At 38.8% G+C, this 26,799-nt stretch overlaps 1 protein-coding gene across 2 annotated transcripts in view; it reads right to left on the reverse strand.

Moving 5' to 3' along the window:
• Positions 1 to 6,527: 6,527 nt before the first annotated feature.
• Positions 6,528 to 26,799, reverse strand: part of ATG4A (autophagy related 4A cysteine peptidase) — a 61,600-nt gene continuing 41,328 nt past the window's right edge. For both annotated transcript variants that reach the window (XM_051969204.1, XM_051969205.1), the window contains exons 5-13: positions 22,932 to 23,033; positions 22,697 to 22,769; positions 13,806 to 13,885; positions 12,901 to 13,082; positions 12,721 to 12,799; positions 11,670 to 11,815; positions 10,357 to 10,413; positions 8,156 to 8,267; positions 6,528 to 6,944 (exon numbers count right to left, since the gene is read on the reverse strand). In XM_051969204.1, coding sequence (XP_051825164.1) covers positions 6,880 to 6,944; positions 8,156 to 8,267; positions 10,357 to 10,413; positions 11,670 to 11,815; positions 12,721 to 12,799; positions 12,901 to 13,082; positions 13,806 to 13,885; positions 22,697 to 22,769; positions 22,932 to 23,033 — 896 coding nt within the window. In that variant the 3' untranslated portion in view covers positions 6,528 to 6,879. The remainder of the gene's footprint in view (positions 6,945 to 8,155; positions 8,268 to 10,356; positions 10,414 to 11,669; positions 11,816 to 12,720; positions 12,800 to 12,900; positions 13,083 to 13,805; positions 13,886 to 22,696; positions 22,770 to 22,931; positions 23,034 to 26,799) is intronic.

The raw sequence follows: 26,799 nt of genomic DNA on the forward strand, positions 1-26,799 counted from the left end.
CCCCTTCTCTCCTGGACTTTTGCAAAAATCTCCTATACTTTTCCTCACTTAAATAAATCTTCTACACAGCCACCAAAGTGATTTTCCTAAAGGCAGATGTAATCATATCATAACCTCCCTCCCCCAATAAATTTCAGTGGCTCCCTATTGCCTCAAGGACCAGATATAAACCCCTGTCCGTCCTTTGTATCTTCACAATCTGTCCCCGTTCTCCCTTTCCTGTTTTCCTCTGTTTCCCTCTGCACATTGATCCAATCATACTGACCTACAACATACTGTTGCTTCTACATCTCCCAACTTCACGCCTTTATAGTGAATATCTCCTATGAGTGTAATTCACTTACTCTTTGTCTCTCTTGGAAGCTGGAGTTTCCTCCAAGATGCAATTCAAATGCTACCTTTTTCATGAAACCTCTCCTGATCCTCTCAATTCCTAATGCATTCCCTCTCAAATCTACCTTATATCCATGTATATATTGTGTATATGCTTAACTATATTCAAGTTTTCTCTCGCATTAGAATTTATTTTCCTCAAAGGCAGTAACAGTTTCATCTTCCTATTTATATCTCCAGTGCTTTGCCTTGTGCCTAGCATTCGTTTAATTAAATGTTGATGATTAATGGAGCTGAAGAGCTGCTTTACATTGCAGTGTTGATGCCCTGGATCCCTCCCTGTGTAACTTTTGAGACGAACAGGTCTGACTCCACATGGTTTTCTGGTCCCTTTTCTGTCAGGCCTGAATCAGCCACCGTCACAAGTACATTTTCAGCCTATTTCCTCCCTTGTTCTCTTGCTTTCTTTCATGTGGCTAGGTAAAATAAGCCTCTGCTACATTTCGTAGTAGGATGGAAAGTGTTTGGGCAGAATCAAAAAAGGCAACAAACAGTCTCTGCTCTCAAGGAGTTCCCAGTCTGATAAGGGAGACAACATGCATCAACTATGTATAAACAAGATGCATTCAAGCTAAATTGGGGATAATGTCAGAGGGAAGCCACAAAGATTAAAGGGAACTGAGAAAGCCTTCTTGAAGAAGGTAGGGCTTTAATGAACACTTGAATAAAGTACCAGGAAAATCAGGAGACAGATAAGGAAGGAGACCTGTCTATACATGAGAGGTAGCCAATGAAAATGGTTGAAATGGGGAAATGGAGTATTATATCTGAGGATCAGTAAGGAGGCCAGTGTTACTGAGTCAAAGAGTTTGTGTGGTGGAGGGGTGGGGCATGGAGATTAATATGTAAGAAGGCTAGAGAGAGATAAAAGGGCCAAGTCGTAAAGGACTCGATTGTAAACAGAAGATTTTATATTTAATCTTGGAGTAAACTGGAGTTTAGTGAATGGAATGGGGAGAATGATCAATTAGAAATTATTCAATAGTTCAAGTGAAAGTTGATGAGAGTCTGTCCCAGGGTGATAACAGGGCAAGAGGAGAGAAATGTGTGTATATAAAGTAGAAAGGGTGACATGACAATTGATTATATGGGGGAAGGAGCATGAGGGAGAGTAAGGAGTTGAGGATGGCTCCTAAATTGTGAGCGGGACTGGGATGAGAATGGCCTATCCAGTAAGAGGGAAATTAGAGAAAAAGGCTTTGGGGGAAATAATGGGTTCTGTTTTGGGTAGACCGAGTTTAAGATGTCTGTAAGATATTCAGTTCAAGATGCTCAATAGGTGGTTGGAAATGTAAGACTGGAGATCAAGAGAGAGGTTAGGGCTGGATATATAGATCACCTGCATAGATTATAACTGAGTCCATAGGAGCAGAAAATATATTGCAACAACAAAAAATAGAGGGAAGAGAAGACAACCTAGTACAGAGCCTTGGGGGATAACCAGGGTCAATAGGAGTGATCTCAGTGAAGATCCAGCAAAAGAGACTGAGGAGAGGCCAGGTAGAAGAGGAGTCAGAGAATATAAATTAATTTAAAGCAAATTTGGAGAAACATAGTTATAAAATATTTTACCCGTAAACTTGGGGCATATTCTCCCACAAAGATCCATATCATCAGTGGGAGGAATGGCAATGTATAGGGATCACACGTGAGTGCCCCACATATAAAGAACATATGTAGCCAGAGACTACGTGTGGAAGGATAACACGTACTTGTGATAGTAAGGACCACTGATGTTCCTTCTAGTTTCTCTTTAGGCCTATTTCCATTTGGATGTGGCATTTCTGATATTCCATATCTTGGTACCACATCTCTGTTGCCCCATTCCTCTTGCCCTCTTCTGAAGATCACTTTGATGACCTCATGCCTCTGCTTGGTGACATTCCATCAAGAAATTCTGAACTTCATTTCTTCAGGACCAACTTCCAACCCTTGCATCTCAGTTCTCCTAGGGTTGGTAATTGGAGAGTAGCCACAAGTTTGTCAACGAATACAGTTTCTGGCTGACAACGTTGAAAGAGCAGCAGCAAGCTTGGAAGGTTCTATTGCTAAAACCCTGAAAGCAGAAATGATTCCTATGCCCCATCATTATTTCTTGTAAACACTCTTCACAAATCACAGCAGACTGAAGAGCATCCCCCGAGCCCATTGGTGCTTTGCAGAAGCCATTAAGCATAGAAGAAATCTGGTTCCATGGGGAGCTATAGTTCAGTTTTAGCCCACCTGGAGATGACTTGATTTGGATATGTCTTAGTACCCAAAGAAAAGCTCTTTACAAGAGCTCTTTTCTAACAAGACAGTGTCTTTATTTTGAGGAGTTCTCATCCATCAGCTGCTTTTGATGACAATAGTGTCTGGATACCTAACAATACATGTAGAGAGCCTTCCCAGTGTAGTATAAGAAATCAGAATAAGGAAGAAAAGATTACACATTTCAATTTTCACTTATGGAACTGAATGTTGAGATGTGTAGAATGTTCTATCACTAGTATGATTATTGATTGTGAGGTGAAGTTGGTGAGTACAAACCAAGGGACAAGGAAGTACTTGTACCTTGCTGATCTTCAACATATTTGACCTTGCTTCTCCATGCCTTTGCACAGGTCATATTTATTCCCTGTGACTAGAATGACTCTTAGAACTTTTCAAAGTTCAATTTATATGCAATCTCCTATATCAAGCCTTTCTTGGTCTAACAGATGGTGTGTCCTTATCTCCAATTACATTTACTTTGTATATATATTTTGCATACCACCCTCCAAAAAAAATAAGCTCCTTAAGGGCTCATTTTAGATTTTATTAGCTATGTAATGGATTCTTTTGTTTTTACTTAGTCTTTCCAGTACATCAAAGTCAATTGATATATGCATGTTGTTGCTGGGGGCCTTTCATGTGACTCAATGAATTTGTGCGATCTTAGGAAAGTTACTTATTCTTCACGGGCTTTGAATTTCCCCAATATGAGAAAGGAGATCCCTAGCTTTATGCAAAGCAAAGTATGTTCCATTTGGTTAGAACTGTGTATTTGTTCTAAGTGCTATCAAGATGACAGAACTTTTAGAGTTGAAATGAACCTTAGGAATCTTCCAGGACAACATCTATCATTTTATAAATGGAAAAAGAGATCAAAAAGGGACAAAGGACTTGCCCAAGCTAGTGACATGACTGATAGCAGATCTTAGCTTTCCTGACTCCCAGTCAAGTGTGTCACTCCACCATAATGTAGGGAGATGAACCTGCAGTACTGTTGTAGAGTGGAAAGAACTAGACATGGAGTCAGTAAAAACCTGAGTTCAAATCCTGCGGCAACACGAGGCTAAATCTTACTGTGGTCACCTGTAAAGTAGAACAAATAGTACTGTAGTACCAACTTATTAGGGTTGTTGTAAGAATGTATGTATTTTGCAAATCTTCAAATGTGATAGAAATTTCAGCTACTTTGATGGGTCTAACTCACATCTGAGACTGCTAGAGACCTGGAATTACAGTGTTTATTCAATGGCTCTTTCACAGTCTGGTTGACTCTTCATTGGGAATCTGTTTTTAAAAAGTAGATCTCCTAAGATCTAAGAGTTTCTTCTGTGTAATGGGCATAGCATGGGTTTTAAAGCATGTTGCACTAATTTTCACCACTTCCTCCAATTACCATTGTGCTCTAGTAAGGCAATTCCTCTTGTGGAATTCTACTACTAAAATGAAGTTTCTTGTGTATTTTATAAAAGCCTCACATATACAGAGGCACCTTATTCTCCATTCCAACTTCTAGCACAATAGCACAAATATGGAAAAGTCTTCAAGTACAGTCCTAACAAAAGAACCAAGTGTCTCTCTTGTATAGGTTTCAGCCTATTTCTTTACTGAAGCTATTCTTCTTTGGTTGCTGATTCTCTGGGCCTTTCTTAAGTAAACTACCATATTTTCATAGCAAAGAGATATTTTTGGCTTCCTTTCTCCTAAATTTATGTTTTAAATTCTTTCTCATTTTACTGCTAACACTAACATTTTGAGAACTACCCCCAAATAACAGTGGAGAAAGGGAAAGCCTTCTTTGCTTTAATCCTGTATTTGGTGGAAAAGCTTCTAGTGTTTCTTCACTACAAATACTGCTAGCATTTAGTTTTAAATATATACTTTATCATAACAGAAAAAGGCCTTTCTCTGTTTCCACTTCATAATGAAAAGTTTTAAAGCTAAACTTTTGATCCCTTGGATATTATTTCTTCCTTTGGTGATCCCCCCCCCCCCCAACTCATTCATTCAATGCAAGCTCTTGGCTTTCACATAACCTATACTAACAAAAATTAAATGTAAAATAATATAAAAATTAGAACTAAAGGATTCTCCCCAAAGAAATGAAGTGTTTCAAGAGGAAAGCTTTATCTGTGTTAAGTCCATGTAAAAACTGTTCTTTGTATTACAGGGGATCTCAGGGATCAGAATCCAACTCTTGATTTTAACTACAAAGAACATAATCTATTTAAGGCTACATGGTAAATTAATGTTAGAACTAGGATGATCTGTATTTCTGATCCAATAACCTTATATAACCTAAGAAGATTCTCTTTTTTTAACCTGTAAGTTAGTTTCCATAAGGCAATTTTTCAAAAACTAACTTTAATGGTAGAACCAGGATGATCTGTATTTCTGATCAAATAACCTTATATAACCTAAGAAGATTCTCTTTTTTTAACCTGTAAGTTAGCTTCCATAAGGCAATTTTTCAAAAACTAACTTTAATGGTAGAACCAGGATGATCTGTATTTCTGATCCAATAACCTTATATAACCTAAGAAGATTCTCTTTTTTTAACCTGTAAGTTAGCTTCCATAAGGCAATTTTTCAAAAACTAACTTTAATGGTAGAACCAGGATGATCTGTATTTCTGATCCAATAACCTTATATAACCTAAGAAGATTCTGTTTTTTTAACCTGTCATTTAACCTCCATAAGGCAATTTTTCGAAAACTAACTGCTAAAACATTTAACTTTAGATAAAATGGAATCTAAGGAACCAGAAATTTAATTCCTAGATATATAGCTCTGCATATTTACAAAGGTTCCTTGAGGGAAAAATCAGCTCACATAATATTGTCTCAGAGATCACATCTAAATATTTATTTCAACTTTTCTTTATATATTGCTGGAGTAAAGCCAACATGAACTAGGGCCAGGAAAGAAAAGGAGAAGTAACCAGTTAGGGGGCTAAGTAGCTGTTATTCCTCTAAAAGGGTGGTAAATAGAACAGGGAAGATTGGCAGAAGAGAGAAGAAAGAATCTAAGTTAAATGAGCTCCTTATGAAGCAAGGAAGTCTGGCTATGAAAATAGTAAGAGAAGTGGTTTAAGGAAGCCAAGACCATTATTCTGTGTACACACACACACACACACACACACACACACACACACACACCCCTATCTATCCATATATACACAATGAATAAGTGATCAGGAAAGCATTCAATGGATGTTGATTTGAAAAGAAATGCTCTTTAAATGGGTCTACTGCTCCTAAATGGTTTCAAAAGAAAGGTGATTCATGGATATCACATAATTATGTAAGCACCCCAGTAGCAATGTGTGAAATGAAAAATAAATGAGGCACAATTAAAAGCACAAACCACTTTTTGACTCTTTATTTCTTGAACCAAAATCAGCAAGGCAAAAGATCCTGATTCAGCTTGAGGTCAGGGTGAAATGTATCATATGCAGCCATGGTGGTGGGGATGGGGATGGGGAAGGGAAATAGTGATGGTGGCACAGCAGCAAGCAAGTTTCTCCCAAACAGGAAGGAGGTTGTAAGAAGTGTCCATTTGCCATAATTCCCTTGATAAAAATGTTTTCATACAAAATGATTCAAAGTGCCTATTAAAATAATTTAACAAACGTTTTCCTTTCCCTGATCCAGACAATTTAATTTTATAAAGAAACAACTGCTTCCCGAGATGCAACCCCAAAGGCTAAAATAGAATTGCCTCTATGTAAAGAGACATGTTACAAGGAGAAATAGAAACAGAGAGAGGGAGGAAGGAAAAGAGAAAGAGAGGGGGGCGGGAGGGAGAGAGAGGGAGAAAGGGAGAGAGAGGGAGAGAGAGGGAGAGAGAGAGAGAGAGAGAGAGAGAGAGAGAGAGGAGAGAGAGAGAGAGAGAGAGAGAGAGAGAGAAAGAGAGAGAAATCATTTCCCATTAAATGATTTTGAAACATAACTAAAGTTGCCCTCTGTATATTCAAACCATTACTGTAGATTCACTGTCTCTAAAATAAGACCCAAGAAGCACAATAGTCCTGTTGACTACCATCTCGCAAGAGGATTCTCCTTCTCTCTGTTTCTCTGTTTCTCTCTCTCAGGAATAGAGCTTATGAAAAAATGGTTACTGGTTCAGTTTGGATTGATATTATGTTCTGTGCTTGTTGGTGATTCAGGCACTCTGGCTAGAAAAGTTCTCTGCAATGTGGTGCCAGGTGGTGGATACAGGCTGGATGGCACTACTTCATATACTCAAAATCTCAAAGTCTTCTTCCAGTTCAAACAGGTTATTGGTGGATTCAATGAATTCTACCAGAAGATGAAACAAAAGGAAAATTGGATCATGGAATCTGAATTGTAAGGAACCTGGGAGGCCATCTGGTCCAATCAGGACCTGAATGAGATCCCTTTTTACAAATATGCCCAGCAAGTGGTTATCAAGTCTTTACCAGAAGATAAGGGGAAACCTAGTACTTCCTGAAACAGCCCAGCCCCCTTTCAGAAAGAATTCTAATTGTTAGAAAATCTGTGTTAACAACAAGACTAAATCTGCTCCTCTGCAACTTTTACTTCATTGATTAACCCCAATATGGGACCTTACTTATGAAATGGAATGAAATTTTTAAAAAGTTATTATTTACTATGTACCAGGAATTGTGCTAAGCACTGAGGAAACAAATTGAAAATCAAGATAGTCCCTCCTCTCAAAGACAAAGGTGAGCGCTTTAAGAGCGTGGACTATTCTAGCCTGTCAAAATCTTTTGGGATCCTGATACTGTCATCTAATGTGGTAGCTATCTCGTATTCCAGCTCTGTGTCATCTGCAAATCTGATAAGCACATTATCAATAATAATAATAATAATAACAGCAATAGCTAACATTCGTATAGCAACTTTTAAGGTTTGCAAAACAGTTTACATATATTATCTCATTTGGTGCCTTTATCTAAGAGTAGTACTAAAATGTTCAACAGTACAGACTGATCTCCAGGGATATTCCATCACCAAGCCCACATTCTTCTATCTTTTCAGAAAAAAAGCATAAAAAATTCTGTTAAGGGATGTCACTCACCTGGAAATGATCATGTATTGGGAAGCTTCACTAAACTACCAAATAATCATTATCATACTGCATGAGGTGTATAGAAGACAACTGAGTTAATTGACACCATCATTGTGAAACACCTGTAATTTCTCCTTATCCAAAATCTAAATAACTTAGTTTGTTTTTAAAGTGAAAATTAGCTTGGCGTAATGATTGCACTGAGGACTTTCGGGACATCGAAGGGCTTACTGAATCATCAAAGAAAGATTTAATAAATTTTACTTCATTCTTTGAAGTAACATGCCCTTAATGGTACCTATGATAAACTTGCAATTTAATTAATTAACATATTTCATTCCAACCATTTTGGATAAAGAGGAATTTCCTTTCTCTACAGAAAATGCAGGGCCATGGATGCGTCTCTCTGTATCTCTCTGTATGATGGATACCACCCACTCTCCTGTCAATATCATACCTGCACCTGTAGTTGTTACTTCCGGTTTGGTTGGAGGTATAAAAGGAGGCCAGTGGGCTGGATGCTTCTCAACAAGCTCAAACATCTGTAAACTCTGTGGCTTTAATATCTCCTAAGCAAAAATAAAGGTGTTTCTTTAGAAGGTTCATGATACTATTATAACCATAATCCAGACAGTAGATTTCAAAGACTCTTAACAAACAACTCAAGAGACAAAGAGGACCAGCAAATGGCTTCCAATATCATCCAACATTTTCATGGGGTGTGTGCCACAAACTGAATGCCTGGTTTTAATCCATTCTAGTCACTAGCCTTGAGGGAAGGAAATTCATGGGAGTATTTTGAAGAGAACCAATACAGTAGTCATGCTCCATATTTAAATTCAATCTTGAGCAGCAAAGCAGCAAGTTAACGGTAAAAAAAAATGTATCTTGGTTTGGGGAACACATTTGTTTCTTTATTGTAGGCTGCAAATGAGATTTCTCTTCCTCAAATTCTATTTTCCTATTGACTTATCTAATCTGAGGGGGGGGGAATGGCAACCATAGCAGATGTAATTAAATCACATTGATAAACACAGGAAAACTTTCAAAACCATTTAGTGAAACTAAAAAAAAATAATTTTTCTCCTAAGATAGCAATAAGGATAAGGGGTGGGGAAGAGAACTGTGTTTTCACTGGTATAGGGAACTCCCAGATGAGGAAATTGCCTCCACCAATGCAAGTTGGCACCTTCTCTGCCCTTTCTATTCTTAAGAATTACGTAGGGCACTACTTAGGTTAAATGACTTGCCCTGGTCACACAGGAATAGATATCAGAAGTTAGACTTATCAGAGGGTAGATCTTCCTGGTTTTAAGGGCAGCTCTCTCTCCACTATAATCCTGTCCCTCTAAGATAACAATAATATGCAAAATAACAAAATGGATTACAATGGTAAAAATAAATAGAAGCTGCTCTCTCTTGAGGCTAGTTCCAAAAGGGCTCAAGTTTTTATTAGGGATTTATTTTCTATTCTAGTTCAATTATTTACTAATCAAGGACTTATTCTGTTGCTTTATATGTTCTATATCAGGGGTCCTCAAACTATGGCCTGCAGGCCAGATGCGGCAGCTGAGGACGTTTATTCCCCTCCCCCAGGGGTATGAAGTTTCTTTATTTAAAGGCCCACAAAACAAATTTTTTGTTTTTACTATAGTCTGGCCCTCTAACAGTCTGAGGGACAGTGAACTGGCCCCCTATTTAAAAAGTTTGAGGACCCCTGTATATAACGCTGATATGAGGAGAAAGAGAGCAGCTTCTAATGGTAACAAGTAAACATAGAGGCAAGTGCTCAGCCAGGAGGCAGTGGCCAGTGGCCTGGTACACTTAGGACTGCAATGCTCCTGCTCTGGGCGTACAATGGTGATCTATCTGTACACAAGAACTAAAGGAAGGGCAAACTCACTAAATAAAAATGAGCTCCTAACACATATGAAGAGAAATTCCTGAGGATGTGCTTTTTTAACTGCTGAAATATATGGAAGAGAGTATAGAAGAAGTAGTAACTTCAAATTATGAAGGTTGTTGTTCAACCTTCAAAAGCTTGAAGTTTTAAATCCACAGTCATTGAATACTCAATCCTAAACCCTTTCCAAACACTTGGAATCACAGAATGTTAGTACTGGGAGAGGCCTTAGAGAGATCATAGGATCAGAACTTTAAAAGCTAGAAGGGACTTATGAAGTCATCAAGTCTAAACTCATCATTTTACGGATGAGAAAACTGAGGTCATAGAGATAAAGTTATTTACACAGCTAGTAGCAGAAGTAAAATTTGAGGTCTTCCAGAATCCAAGTCCAGGGCCCTATCCATTATACAACCATTGTCTCTAATATTGAAACACAATGGGTGAGACTACTTGTGCCAACTCTTGCTCAACCCCTTCAGTTTCGAGAGAAGAGATCTGCTCAAGGTCTATAGCTGGAAGCAGCAGAGCTGAGACTCAACCCAGATCTCCTTTACCAACAGCCATGTAACTCTCACTATCCCATGCTTCCATACTTTGGATTTCCCACAAACCATATTTCCCTTAGGCAATTCCTTTCTACTGCCAATAGTCAAGTGTTTACCACTACGAAGCATTCTTCTGTAAAAAGCTGGGTAAAAAGTATTTTTTAAAAGTTTTGAATTGTCCAAACAAACAAAAAAAGACAAGTTTACCTTTTGAACGAGCCCACACCAATTATCAAAATCTTCTTCTTCTTTGCAAAAAAATCCCTTGGGGAAAGGAAAAACAAACAAACAAAAAAAAAAGATACAAAGCACAAAGTTAAGAGTTGGCTACTATTCATCCCTTATATTGGATGACAGAACTAGAGTTATAGAGATCATCTAGACAATAAAACAATCAATAAGCATTTACTAATGATCAATGCGCCAGGTTCTGTGTTGGCCCTTAGGGAAACAGAAACCAAAAAAGAAGGGGAGAAAGGCTAGCCATAGGACTGTAGGGCCATAGTTTTAGAACTGGAAGAAACTCCAAAGTCAAATAGGGGAGCTGCAGAGCCAGAATTTGAACCTTGGTCTGAATTTCAAATCTGGTAGTGCCCCTTCCAATCTATCGTGTTGCCCAGGCCTTTTCTTTTTAAGAGGTTGTAAATGAAACAGAGAGAGGAGACTTGTTCAAGTTCAGCCAACAGTGGCAGAACCAAGATGATATTGCAAGTCCATTATCAGCACATCAAACGCTTTGAATTGTATTTCCTAGTGCTCTAAACTATTCCTCCCCTGTCCCTGGACAAAAAGCAGACTTCATACTGAAATATATAGCCATTTACAAGTCAGTCTCTAGACCTGGTATTGATATAATTTTACATATGTACACACACACACACACACAACACACACACTTATCTACAGAGAATAGTTCATAGAACTGCATTCACGCTCGCATCTGAAGATAACATTTAATAAATAGTTTTAATTCTTAGTGAGTGGATCACCAGAATTTAGAGAACCCAAGCCACATACAAAAGAATTGACTATTCCCAGGGCCAACCTCCATGCCCGGGAACAGAATAGTCAATTCACTAGCATGATGGAAATTCTGGGGTCCTCACTAATCTATTAAAGGGACTATCAGTTTAAACTAGAAATGATGGCCTGACCCATTCTACTGACACCTAGGGAGGCAAACAATCGCAATTAATTGGGGAGGAAGGTAGAAAAAAGAAAGAAGGAAGGAAAACCAGTTCCTAAGTCATGTTTGAACCTACATAAGGGAATTGTATTCACTATCTCTAGGTAAGGGACCTCTAGTCACATCTAAATCAGAGCCAGGATGAAACACTAGTATATCCCACCATCACCGTAAACACTTCCCATTTAAAGAGAGTAGGTAGGAAGGAAGGCAAGAGAGGTGACAGTGATCCAAAGCCCACTCCCCAACTGTGGCTGTATGACCAGAAGGCAGGGTGGGGTCAGCTGCCTCCAGACCTTTGTCTCAACCCGCCATTAGCCTTTGGAAAACATACCAATGCCACGGAAGGATCCAAGTTCAAGATCTTCATCCGAGGGGGGGATTGCTGGCAGTGGAAACTCTGGTCATTCACTGTTCCATTCTCTTCAGTATCAACAAATGTCTGAGTGGTGTGAGGATCCAGGTAAATGAGCTCGTCTCCTGTTGAGATAAGGAATAGACTATGCCTTTCCAAGCACCACTGGTACCTGTGGGATGGAGTAAATTCTCTTTTTCCTGATCCTTTACAGGAATATAGGAAAAGCAGGTGAGATCCAGCAGGGATAGCATCCTCACCTCGATCTGATCAATTAATCAAGCTAGTTTCTCTTGTCCTCAAAAGTTTCAAGTCCTCAAAACATACATTTATAATTAGAAGAAAATAGGTTAGCTAAGAACATGGAATAAAAGCATATCCATTCAATCTTCCTTGGACTCAGTTTCCTCCTCTGCAAAATGAGGTAGTTACACTAGATGGTCTTGGAGGTATTCTCTAGGTCTAGATCTAGGATCCTAAAGTAAATATACAGAAAACCCCTTAAACTCACTTTCCTTACTGATTTCAGGTTCTTTTTTAGGTACAAATCATAGAAAAATATTGGGGGGGGGGGGAGGTTTCCATTAGAAATGTGGGAATACCAAAGATATCATTTGGAATAAACAAATTACAGCAATAAAAATAGGGGCTTTCACTTCACTGGACAACATATAAAACCATGGAGTAGTGCCTTTATTTCTTCTGCCTTTTGCTAGATGATAGCAATGGGAACCCTAGAAGAGAGAGAGAGAGTAAAAAAAAAAAAAAAAGTAAGACAATCAGGTGGGAGATACAGGCACTGAGATAGACATGCCTGAATAAGGATCAGAAGATTTTGGAAAAGGAGTCTTCCAAGCAGGCTCTTTCGTTGAGGATTAGCTTGGACACAGCATAAGCGCCAATGGTTTGTTCCACAATCACCAACTAGGCCACGAGGGGCCCTAGAGCTAGAATTGCTAAAGATTTCAAAGAGAAATTTTCCCACCCACTTCTTCCACCCTCAAGTAACTTATGATTGTACTTTACTTACCCAAAAATCCAATGAAATAATAGGCGCTATTTGGCTTTCCTCCTAATGCACCTAAAGACTGTGGCATCTTAAAACACTCCTAGAGGGAAAGAGAATATCAGATTCTCAGTGACTTATAGATTTCTACACAACATGGAAGTTGATTGAGAGATAAAGGGCTTGGTTAAGGCAGAAACTTACTTTAAATGCATCAGAATAGACAGGATTAATTTGGTTTATGCCCAAACGAAGGGGCACAATAAGCAGAAGGGGCTTCCAGCCAGAGGTTGGCCCAGGACAATCTGTATTCCAGTCAAGGCCATTACAGGAACTGGCAGAACTGTCGTGGGTCAGGTCAGAAGGGCACATGTGGCACATTTTTTCTAAAAATTCAGGGAAAAGTTTGATTAAATACATTCATCTAGATAGTCTTACAAATTCCAAATGAGACAGACTTAAAAAGAAAAAAATAAAGGTAATAATGAACTGGTTGGCAGTTCTTTTCCCATACGTCAGGCCCATCCATGACTCTTTGTTTTTTGCTTTGGCTCAGACTACCCCTCTCTACTGAAATTCATACCTCTCTCCCCATCCTTCAAGCCCTCACTACTCCATGTAGCCTTCCCAAAGCAATCCCTAACACTGGCCAAGCTTCCCCTCTAACTCTTATAATACCAACAGCGTTAGAGTGACTCTCTATTCTCCTGGTGCATTAGTCTTGGCTCCCAAACTACATTATGAACTATGTGAAGGATTTGCCAGCATCTTTCCTTATGGACTCTGACCATACTTAACAGAGTAATTAGCACAGAGCAGCTGATGAGCAACTACCTGTTAACAGAATCACTGACTTTACTGTACTTTCTGGAGATGTTATGCAAGGGCTACTTTTAAAGTTCTTGATACATGTGCTTTTTCATAACTTTCAAAAAACAAGATAATTGAAAAAATTAGAAAAGAGTCAGAGTGGTTGATCACAGACTTTTGCTTAACTGAGTTCTGTATTGCAACAAGGCAAATTATAAAGATTCCAAGCTGGTAACTTTCTGAATAACAAAGAGCATCACCTACCATATAAACAGATTGTAAACAGGCTTGTGACTTACTGATATCTTCGATGACCACTGTGTTATCCATCGAAACATAAACAGCCAAGGAATTCCATTCGTCAAATAAAGCAAGTTTTCTGGAATACAAGACACAGTGGAAATATTCTTTGAGAAGACAGAAATCTCATCAGGAAATACTATTGATCAGTGCCAAATATTACTTATACTACCATGATACTGTTATTATTTACACAGGGTATTCCAAAATTTGTAGTTTAAAATGGTACTGCGATTTTTGGAACACCTTGTATAATATTTGGTGTTTATAAAGAGTTTTACAAACATTATCTTCTTTGATTCTCACAAGTCTATAAAGACGACTTTATTTATAGATATTAATTTAGCAACAAAATCAAATGTTAAAGGCAGTCCTGGCTCTTTTTCCCTAGTTTGGGGATATCTATTTGACTACACCCTGGCAAATGCCACAGACACACTGGACTTGAATGTTGAAAAAAACTGGTATTTTACTATGCAAACAACTGAAGGATCTCAGAATTGGAACAGAATTTGGACACCATCTAGTCCAACACATAACTGATAAAGGCTATCCTCTAAGACACACCCAATATTTGGGACGAAACTCTTTGTCAAAGCCCTCCAGTGAAAGACAAGTCACAATATACCCAACGGAGAATGACCAGTCTTTGTTCTAAGCCTTCCAATGAAAGACAAGCCACTACCTTCTGAGAGTAATTCTGATTGTCAGGACCAAATTCTGATGGTCAGGACCAAAACACCAAGTGGAAATGTGCCTCTGCAATTTTCTGTCACTACTCCTGGTTCTGCCCCATGGGACCAAGCCAAAAAGGCTAATCCCTCTTTCCTGTGACAGTGTTTTAAACACTTGAAGACAAAGTTATATCTCCCATCAAGTCCCCTATGGTTAAATATTTCTAGTTCCCTCAAATGAAGTAATAATCTATATTATCTAATCTCACCTGGACCCCTTAATCCCCAATTTTATTCTTCTTTATTCCAGTATCTGATAAAGAAGTGGCCATTTTCTTTACCAAGGTCAGTCTCTCTACATGTACCTTGGGTCCCATTTCCTCCTTTATTCTCTAGTAGATTTCCCCTACAATCATCCTCCCATCTCTCTAACCTTTATTTTATCTCTGCCTACTACTACTTCCTTCCCTGCTGCCTCCAAACACATCTAAGTCTTCCCAACTTTAAGAACCCCTCACTAAGCTCTTCCATTCTCTCTGGCTATTAGCCTATATCTTTCCTCCCTTTTACAACCATACTTCCAGAAAAAGTTATCTATAGTTGTTACCTCCATTTGCTCTCTTCTTACTTCTCAGCCTTTTGCACTCTGGCTTCCAACCTTGTCATTCAGTGGAAATTGCTGTCCCCCAAATTACCAATGATCTTTTAATTGTCAACCTTGATGACCTTTTCTCAGTCCTCATATTACTTGATCTCTCTGTAGCCCTGGTCTTGTTGACCACATTCTCTTCTGGATTCTTGATACTTTCAACTTTTTAATGTAACTGCTCTTTTTGCATTTTCCTTCTATCTATCGGTCTCTTTTCCTGAGTTATTGTTCACAACATACCCTTTAACTGTGGGTATGAAGCCAACACTGTACATTGGTGGGACCAATACTATCTAGGAAATGAGACAAGTTTTGAGTCTACTCTTCAGGGACTGAGCTGATTTACAGAAGAATATATCCAAGAGGAATTGGGATTTTTGTACATTTGTCCTTGAAATATTGAAGGAAATATCCCTTTAAAAAGCTATCCAATATTAAATGGCTAAATGAAACTGAAGCATCAGTTGCTGGCCTCTAACAATGAGTGGAACAGAGCCAGTTGGGGGATCAAGCCAACGGCAGTAGGAAAGAAAATGAGCTTCACAAACTTTCAAGATTCCTTGGAACCTTAAGAAGAGATACAGCTCACCTGGCCCTGAGAGAGAGCCAGAGTATATGGGTGTAGGTATCATTACACTTTTTTTTAAACTTGGTGACCACTTTGGCTTCCACTGATTTATTATTATCTCTAGAAAGATTTCTAGATCTACTACATCTTGCCCTAGTCATTCTCCTGAATTCCAGTCCCATATCTCCAATGGCCTATAGACATTTTGAACTACATGTCCCATACATATCTAAAACTAAACATGTCCCAACCAGAGCTCATTTCTTTCTCCTAAAAGACTCTCCCTCTTCTGAACTGCCTTATTTTTGTCAAAAGTAGCACCATTCCTCCAGTCTTACAATTCAGAGTTATCTTAGAATACTCACTTTTCCTCATGCCTAATACTCAAGTTCCAAAATCTTATTTCTATCTTCACAGTCTCTTATTCAACTCCTCTCTCTATATACAGCTACCACACTAGTTAGGGCCTTTATTGGACTTGGACGACTGCAATAGTTTCTGAACCAGTTTCCCTACTTTCCAGTTCACCCAACAACTCAGCTCAATTTCCATATAGTTTTGAAAATTATTTCCCTAAAGTGCAGATCTGACCAGCTAACTCTCCTATTCAATAAACTCCAAAGACTCCCTATTGCCTCTAGGATGAACTATCATCTTCTCTGTTAGGCACTGAAAGCCCAAACTTACTTTTCCAGAATTATAAGGCATTATTTCCCTATCTGAGCCTTGGGATCCACCCAAAATGACCTTCTGGCTAGTATTCAAACTACATCTTCCCTTTCTGTGCCTTTATATGACCATCATCGACGCCTGGGGCATTCTTCCTCACCTCAAATTTTTAGAATCCCTTATCTCATAGCTCAAATTTTTGAAAAACAAATGTTAAAAATTATGTTTACATGTAATTGAGAAAAAAATTAAAATTCAATAAAAAAGAGAGAATCCCTTATTTCATTCAAAACTCAGCACAAGTGCTACTTTTCATCATCTAAAGCCTTTATCCATTGCCCTCATCTGCTGGTGCCCTCTGATATGAAATTACCTTGTATTTATTTTGTACACATGAATGTGTATGTGCATGTGTGTATGTGTAGACACACACACACACACACACACACACACACACAAAACCACACATTTTTTGTCTCTCTAACTAGATTAAAACTTCAGATGGGCAAGGATTGTTTCACTTGGCCTTCAAATCCCCTTTCCCTTGCTCAGTGCCTGGTATATATTATGCTTCTTGACAGACTGAAACAATCTGCACATGGTATGACTTGAAAGCCCTGTACTATCTTGCTTGCCTTTCTCTGGACACGATACTCCACAAGAAGTCTGAAAAGGATGGAGACCAATGTCCTGTACATTATGTTTTCTTAATGAAGCCCAATCAATCTTTTTGGCTGCCATGTCATATTAACTTTGAAGTTCAATAAAAGCTCTAGAACTTTTTCAAACAAACTACTATCTAATTTGTCTCCTTCCTTGTACTTGTGAAGTTGATTTTTTAAACCTAAGAGTAATATTTTCCATTTATACCTATTATACTTGAGCCAATTAGATGAGAGGTTCTTAATCTTGTTGGGGGCTGGGGAGAGGATGTCATATACCCCCCACCTTAGGAGGCAGCTAGGTGCCTTAGTGGATAAAGCACAGAGTCTGGAGTCAGGAAGACCTGAGTTCACATCTGGCCTCAGATACTAGGTGTGTGACCCTGGACAAGCCATTCAACTTCTGTTTGTCTTAATCCATTGGAGAAAGAAATGGTAAACCACTCCAGTATCTCTGCCAAGAAAACCCTTCCTGGGTCCTTGAGGTCTTAAAGAGTTGGAAACAACTGAACTACTCAATAACAATAACATGGACCCCCCTTTGTAATAGTCTGGTGCAGCTTACCTATGCACTCTTTCTCAGAATAATTATTTTAAAGGCATAAAATACATGGGCTTACAAAGAACATCAATTACATTGAAATGTAGTTATCAATTAAAAAAAAAAGTTCACAAATCCCGGGTCTTTGCTGATTTGATTCAGACCAGTGCTATATAGCTTGTCAAGCTCTTTTTTATATCCTCATTTTATTATCCAACATTAGCTATCCCTCTGGGTTTTGTGTCATTTGTAAATATGGTAAGTAACCCATCTATAGCTTTAATAAAGTCACTAATTAAAATCTGACACAGCACAGAGGCAAGGATATGTTCCCTGGGGCACTACCCTGGAGACCTTCTGCCAAGTGGAGAGAGAACTAACAACTATTCTCTGAGTTTCGCCATTCAGTCAATTCCCAATCTATCTAACTCAGGTAAACTTCCCTGTATTCCCTTGATCTATCAGTTTAGCATCTCTGTCACAAAGAGAAATAGTCTGTCTGGCTTAGCCTGTTCTTGATGAAACCATGCTGACTCTTGGTAATGACTACTTCCCATTTTATATGTTCACTTTCTCTTTAATGATTCACTCTAGAATTTTCTCAGAAACAATGGCTTATAATTTGTAGGTTTTGGTCTCTTTGTGTTTTTGCAAACCAGAATATCTGCCTTTCTCTGTCACCTCTCCTTTTTTCCAGCCTTTCAAGGATTACCGACAGTGGTTTGGCCATCACATCTGCCACTTCTATCCAAGGATGGGGTTCATCTGGGCCAGAAGGTAGGAAGGAAACAAGGGACGCTAAGGCTCTATCACCTTACTTTTCTTTGATGTCAACTCCTTTATTAGTCCCTCTTCTATGATTTTTTCCATCCAAAGGTCATTCTCTTTGACCAAGAAAACAAGCAAAATGAGGATTAAGCAGCTCAGCCTTCTCTCTATTATCAGTCATCATCTTTCCACCTATACTAAGCAGTAGTCCTATCTCTTATTTTGGTTCCTCTTTTTTCCTCTTACAGGTTAAGAAAAAGACCCCTTCTTTGTTGTCCTTAACTTCCCTTGGCCCAACCTCAGCATAATCTGAGATTTAGTTCTCTAAACACTATGCTCTAAAGCACTATGCATCACTGAATCATAGCTCTGGAAAGCTAGAAGGGATTACGCAGAGGTCCTCTAGTTCAACCTGTTCATTTACAGAGAAGGGAAGTGACTTAGCCAAGATCCTCCAGGTAGAACTCAAGGTCTCTGATTTCAAATCCCACCCCCTTTCCACCTTCATCTTGTGTATCTTTCTTAGTTTCTTGTACTCCCGCATGGGTATTCTTAGCCAACTTCTGTTTTTTTCTGTTCCTTGCAATTGTTTCCAGATGTGCCTTCAAAATTTCTTTCTTAAAGATTTCCTATCCCTCTTGGATTTGAGACTTTAGGATCTTCTAGGTTCTTCTTCTCAACCCTCTGAAATCTACTTTCTCAAATTTTAAGATACATGCCAGACTATGCCCAGATTTCCTCTCTTTCTCTACCACAAATTCTAGGAGGGAGTAGTCACTTACTCCTGAAAGTTCCCATGATTTCCATCCACAGCAATTAGTTTCTCCCTATTAATAGGAATCAGTTCCAGCATAGACTTCTCCCTTGTTGATTCATCCACCTTCTAAAGGATGAAATTATCATTATGGCAAGTCCAAATGTTATTAACGGTTCTTCTTTTGGCAGTGAAAGAACTCTAGTAGCTGTTTGGATAATGACAGCCCCATCACTATTATACAGATAACACCTCTGTATCAGCCCTGTGATCTGTTATTTCTTTTCTCAGTTTCACGGGCAGTCATATAATCCAATGTAAAAATTCCCTTTCTTTCTCCTTTCTTATTTTCACTCCATATAAATTCATTCAATTCTTCTCATGTTTCTCAGAATTTCTACTTGTCACTTTTTACTTCGTATTTCATTAAATTAATATTCCATTGTCTTTTCAGTGATTCCCAAATCAATGTGTATCTACCATTTCCAGTTCTTTGCCATACAAGGAGTGATGCTATGAATATGTGGGTATATGCTGAATCTTTCCCTCTGTCTTTCACTTGTTGGGTCGTATGCTCAGTAAAATGACCATTCAGACAAAAAGTTTGAATGGTTTAGTTACCTGTCTTGCACAAATGCAAACAGATATTCACCAAGAGTGCATCAGCATCTTCCCATCCTGGAAACTAATTGTTCCCATATCTTACAGACATCCTTGCCAATTTGGTGGTAGTAAAGTAAAATGGCAGCACGTATTTTAGTTTACATTTCTCTTATTATTAGTGATTTGGAGGACGTGGTTATGGGGCCATGCAATTTTCCTTTTGAAGACCATTCCTATCCTTTAACCACTTCTCTATGGCTCTCAGTGTTATATATATATATATATATTTATGTCCATTCCCTATTTTTCTAGATAACAGACTTCTACTGGTAGAATTTAATATGAATATTTTTGTCTCACTTCCATTTCTCTTCTAAGTGTCTCTCTCAATTGACTCTGTAATGTAATTACAAGTAATTGTAATATAATTATTGTAATTATGTACCCAATGTAATTATGTAGTAATACATGTAATTGTAATGTGATGTAATTACAATGTAATTCATTTAAAAGCTTTTAAAATTTTACATAGTTGGAATTGCTTTTCTTTTATGATCTCCTGTATTCCATGTTAAAGTAAGAATTTACTGCCTATCTATGGACAGTAGGTCAAACAAACATTTTTACTGTATCCTGAGGATACAAAGAGAGGCAAACACAGTGCCTGTCCTTCAGAGGGCTTATATTCTTGGGGGAAGGGGGGAAATCAAATTCACAAATTCATATAAATAACTAGGAACATACAAGATATAGAGTAGATATATAATCTGAGGAGAAAAGGTATTAGGACCCTGGCAAGGAGTAGGGAGGAGAAGAGCTTGCTAGAAATAGCTCCTGCAGAAGCTGAGGCTTGAAGGAAGTCGGAGAAACAAAGAGGTTAATATTGGGATAAAGAGCATTACGGGTATATAAAAGCATGAGACAAGAGATGAAGCTCTTTTAAGGGAAAGGTCAGTTCTCCAAGAGCCTCCACAGCTGTGGATCATCTGAAGGCATTGCAGGGCAGGTATTTTTGCTGACACAGGTATTGAGAACTGGGAATGAGAGGCAGAGGGAAGAAGAGAGAGGTCAGACAATGCAACGGCCTCTCAAGTCAGAGAGCGAGAGGTCAGACAACGCAACGGTGTCTCAATCAGAGAGGTCAGAGAACAGCAACGGCTTCTCAGTCTCCTTGTGTCATTCTCTCACAAGAGAAGATCCATTCTAGAAGTCTGGGTTGGATCTCCAGCAGCCACTGTCAGGTGGCTTCTGTATGCCAACAAAGCTCTATGAACAAGGAAGAGCAGCAAGTAGGCCAGTGCAGCTGCATTACAGGTTATGTGGAGGGGAGGAAAGTGTAAGAAAGATTAAAGTCTATAAAGTTAGGTAAAGTCTTAATTATTAAAAGTTTTAAGTGCCAAACCTCTAGAGGCTTTTCTATATCTGTTCCTGAAAGTAACAAAGATCCAGTGGAGGTCTCGGGGTAGAAGAGTGTCATGTTTAGAGCCCCATTTTAGAAAAATCATCTTAGCAGCTGAATGTAGTATAGACAAGGGCTTCTTAAACATTTCTCCACTAATCTCTTTTCACTTGAAAAATTTTTACATGATTCCAGGTATATAGGCATATAAAATAGGTGTACAAATTAAATGTTTATTGATGATAAATCATAATTTCATAATCTCACATTCAGCTACAACCCCATATGGAGTGGTGACCCACAGTTTAAGAAGCTTTGGTCTAGGGGGAGAGACATGGAGCAGGAAGAGTACTTTAGAAAGCAACTGTGATATCTCAGAGGAGAAGTGATAAGGACCTGAGCTAGAGGGGTTGCTGTGTGAAAGAAGAGAAAGAAAGATAGCCAAGAAATGTCAAAGTAAAAATGGCAAGATTTGACAAAGGACCAGATAGGTCAGGTGAAAGATATTGAAGAGTGGAAGAGGGCATCAAGGTTGTGAGCCTGGATCACTGGGAGGAGGGGGTGCCCTCAACAGCAATAGAGAAAATAGTGGGTTGAGAGATAAGAAAGAAAGCATAGCCAGGAGAGCAAACAGTGTCACAAAGAAGGAGCAAAGTCTCAGTGAACACCGGATGCTGGAAGGAAGAAGAAATAAAAAGGTTTAAAATGAATGGAAATTTGCTAATTATGGAGCAGGCATTCTTGAGAGCATACTTGATGGGGTGGCTAGAGCTGAAGTGGGTCACTGAGGGGTAGAGGAGTGAGAGGTAAGGCTGAGATAGACAGAAGTAAGAGTTAAGTAAGTTGCCAACAGGGCACTGTACATCAGTAGCTAGGTTTAGGGTCTCTGGGACAAGGTGAATATAATGGTAACCATCAAGATGTGAGTCCAGGCAAGCAGGTAGGCAGAGTATCAGTGGTTACAGGGAGGTCTGTTGAGAAAGGCACATGGAAATACTGTTCAAAGCCTTCCTTATAGTTGTGAAAGTTCAGATTCTCTCTAACATAATGTGACCTTTTATATTTAGATCATACATATATATATATATAGAGAGAATTTGTAAGATGTTAGTCTTAAGATCCTAATAGCTGCCAAACTGCTTTGTTTTCCAAGCTGCTCTTGTCAAAAAGACAAGTACTTGCGTCCTTGTACTGAACAAACCCGAGGATGCTACCATGAACAGCTGCTTTTGTTTTTTGCTTACTGACTTAACATTTGGGGGGGTTTTAACCAGTACCCAATAGTTTTGATGACTAATGCTTTGTGACGTCATTTGAGGTCTGCAATGCAATGCCCTCAAATAAGCAAATTAGCTGTGGTGAGATATTAAGCATCTCCAGAGGAACATCCATGTGAAGCAGTATCACTGACATACATGCCGACACACAGATTTTCCCCACTAACAGTGTAGTTGGGCAGAGAAATGCAAAGGTATAGGAGTGATTGAGTAAAAGGATAAGGTTGACCAATTGGGTAGAAGTGAGTTGGGTGAAGGGAGGCAGAAGAAAAGGGAAATAGTTAGCAAAGCAACCACATAAATAAATGCTGGTCTGTTTTACTTACTTTAACACCTGTGCAACTGTATTTGGTCCAAACCATTCACCAATTGATTTCCCTTCTCCTACGCCCATTTGTGCTGTTTTTATATGAGAAGATTAACAAGTTAGCAAAATAATTTTTCAACAAGATACAACCTACTAAATTTTGTATAATTTTCAAAGACTTCCAACCAAGAAGATTCATTTCCCACACCCCCTCTGAGGTTAGCACGGAAAGCCAAAAGCCGGCGCGTCCTCACCCATTTGATGGATAGAATAACAGCAGTCTTTTCTGTCTAAGAAGCACTTTAAGATTCTTTGATATTCTTCAGGTTGCTCTTGGTGCTTCTCCCAACCCCAATCTAAAGGGGAAAATGGTAATAAAAGAAATTACTAAATAAATTACAATGGTAATTGAGATGTCATTTCCTATCCCCTTAAAAACATCCCCTTTTAATGAAAAAGCAATTAAGGCAAGTATCCATGTTACAAAAGGCACTGGCCCCTTCCCTGCTGCCACAATCATTTCTCATCTTTAGAAAACTCTACCTCAACTCTGTCATCCCTTCATGCTAGCATCCTATATTTCTCCTTCCTTTTGAAGAGATACTCCTATAAGAAGATGTTAAAATCATTGCCTCTACTTCTCATCTCTAATTCACTTCTCAACACCTTTCAATCTAACTTCTAACTCTACCCCTTAAAGTCTAGTTGTTAGCGCTCTCCCTTCTTTCCCTAAAATTACTCGGTATTTATTTCTCTGTACATATTTTTTCCTCCCAAGAAAATATACCTTCCTTAAGGGCAAGGACTATTTCATTTTTGTCTCTGTACCAGAAGGGCTTAGTAAACAGTAGGTGCCGTATAAGTATCTGTTGAACTGAATAGAGATGAGCAGCTTTTCATTTTGACCACTGATCTTCTGAAATTCCGCCCTTTCGAGGCCTGACTAAGCATTAACAAGAAGCTGAATCTGCCATCTGACTTAGTCAAAGAGCTAGAGATATAGAAGAATCTCACAAATAGTGCCATGAAGGGCTAGGGCTAATTCCCCCGAGGTTATTGTTGTTGGAAAATCACTTGATTTTCCCCTCAGTTATATATGAATACAAAATTCTCTATCTGGCACTCAAAGTCATTCATCCTCCAATTCCCTCCCTTTCCAGATTTCCCACATCTTATTTCTCACTAAATACTCTTCTGCCCAATGACACTAGCTCTTCCACAAACAAACCCCCCCCACCCCCAGCATTCTCTCTGGCTGACCCCCAACCTAGAATGCTCTTCCTTCTCCACTGACTACTGACCTCCCTAGCTTTAAATCCCAACTAAAATCCTATCTTGTACAGAAAGCCTTCCTCAATCCCTCTCAAATCCAGTGCCTTCCCTCTGTTAACAGTCTCCTATTTATCCTGTCTATAGCTTGCTTTCTATATGTTTGTTTGCATGCTGTCTCCCACATTAAATTGTAAGCTCCTTGAGGGCTTTTGTCTTTTTTTGTATCCCCAGTGCTGAGCAGAATCCCTGAGTGCCTGCCACATAGTAGGTTTTTATTAAATGTTTACTGAATTGAATTGAATCTAATGAAGAACATTCATTCATTCATTCTACAACTTCAGAAATCTTACATAGGAAATGCATGAGCTACAGAAATTGGCACAATATTCTGCACCATTCAAATTAAAAAGGAAATGCCCTTGTTTCCGGCCTTGATTGGATATTTGTGTGATAGGCCAGAGTATGGAGGCTAACTTCATTTCCAAGATACATATTTATATTCACAGCTGCAATAGACTTCAAAGGCCAAAAATCATCATCTCAAATTGTCTTCAGTTTTTCCTTTGCTTCCAGGATTTCTGTGAAGATTTTAAATTTAGAGTTCACACAAATCTTCAAAAGATAAAATGTAACCCCTCTTTCTTCTTTTTTTCTGAAGAAAAACCAAATTAGTAAACTGCCTTCAGGAGAGACTAATTACATAATGCTAGACACCAGAAATTATTGATGACACTCTCACCAAAAATAAGTCACAAGAAAATATAACTTTTAAAATAAAGAGAAAATAATACAAGCTATAATTCATACCTCCCAACTCAGGTTTAAGGGGAAAACTCCTTTTTTAAAATTTGTCCTGGACAGAGATTTGCTAATAGAACCTACTTATACAATCAGAATTGCCAAACTTTGTCATCATTCAATCATGTTTTAGTTGTATTTGACTCTTTGTGACCTCATTTAGGGCTTTTTTGGTAAAGAAACCAAAGTAGTTTGCCATTGCCTTCTCCAGGTCTTTTTACAGATGAGGAAACTGAGGCAAACAGGATTAATCGACTTGCCCAAGGTCACATAGCTAGACAGTGTCTGAGGCCGGATATGAATTCAGGTCTACCTGACTGTAAGCCCACTGCTCTATCTACTGCAGTTGCCCTAACCTAGCTGCTTGGGAGCAAAAATGTTCTGAAAGAAAAGAATGAATGGTGAGAAGGGAGCTCCACCAAGAGGTGCAGTGGCCAGCTCAGCAGCCTTGCTACCACCTTGCTAGCTGCTGGACCTTGGGTACCTCATTCACTAACCTCCCTGAATCCCATTTTCCTCTTGTAGGATACTACAGGAAGAACATGTGCACTGCTTTATGTGCCAGGCTGCATGTGAAAATCAAATATAAGAGTTAGGAAAAAGTCATGAAAGTACCCAGGTTGGTACTGCCCACTTACCCATCTAGACCTGTTAAAGGACTGAGGGGCCTAAAAAGAGTTCATTTGTTTTGTAATTGTTTTTTTTTTTTTTTTTTTTAATATCTGACAATTCTCCATGACCAAATTTGGGGCTTTTTTTTGGCAGAATGGTTTCCTATTTCCTTCTCCAGCTCACTTAATAAATGAGGAAACTGAGGCAAATAGGGTGAAGTGACTTGCCTAGTGTCACAAAACTTGTAAGTATATAAGGCCAAATCAGAACTCAGGAAGAGTATTCCTCCTGACCTAGCTGCCCCAATTTTCATTGGAGTCAAACCCAAATAGAAATAGATTCCAGTGGCCTGCATAGCAATGTAGAAAACCACAAATCAGCATCTATACTGTACTGTATTTTTACTTATTTTGTTAAACATTTCCCAATGACTTTTTAATTTTGTGCCCACTGGCTCCAAGTTTGACCCCTCTGGCTTAGACCTCACTAGATAGCATGCTATACATCTATCTGCGAAACCTTTCTGTTTAAATCACCTGTCTCTGTGTCAGAGAAATTCCTCTAACCTACTTTAGTCTACCTTCACCCTTGCAAGAAGAAGGAAATTGGAGAAAAGGCAGGGGAAGTCTTAGGGCAGACTTCTCTTCTCCTTTCCTTCCATGTGGGCTCCTTTATCCCATGAATTGTATGTGAGTAAAGTATCAAACCCTGCTACTCTACAATTTTATGACCTAATATTGCTGATGCCAAATTAGCTTTCCCATGTTCAGGCACCATGATGCACTGGTAAGAACACTAGTTCCAGAGTCAGAAGACCAGATCTCAAACTCCTCCAGAGACACTTATTACCTGTGTAACTTTGGACAAGTCAGGTGAATACCCTGGGCCTCAGCTTCCTTTGTAAAATGGAGAAGATTAGATGGTATCTGGGGTCCTCCTGGACCTAGATGTAGGTTCCTAGGAGACCTTCACAACCATTAACAAATAGTTGTATTTAACAAAGGTAATGTGGGGTTGTGATATAGGAAAAAAAATGCAAATTTGGCTCCCCTACTCACCAACAAGAGGCATAAAGCCTTAGATCTCTGGATTTTTGGAAAGCATCTTTCATATAAGCAGGTTACTCTCAAATAAACAAGATGAAATCAAAAGCTGTGAGGTTTTTCCTCATTGCTCTGGGGAGATCTAACTAAGACCTCCCCAGTTTTTTTTTTTTTTCCAATTCCTTTCTTCCTTTTTGGAGAGAGGTGGAATAAAGGAAGTGTTGTTTCTATAACTCAATATCTTAAATAGATAAACTATCATAGTTAAGAGTTGGAAGGGCCCTTCAGAACCTTCATAGACTCACAGAATAAGGAGGCCAAAAGGGCCCACAGTGGACATCTAATCTGAAAACGCACCTGCCAAAGGGGTCGGCCAGCCTTTGCTTACAGACCGCTG

Source organism: Antechinus flavipes, chromosome X (genome assembly GCF_016432865.1).
Source record: "Antechinus flavipes isolate AdamAnt ecotype Samford, QLD, Australia chromosome X, AdamAnt_v2, whole genome shotgun sequence".
NCBI classification, from domain to species: domain Eukaryota; kingdom Metazoa; phylum Chordata; class Mammalia; order Dasyuromorphia; family Dasyuridae; genus Antechinus; species Antechinus flavipes.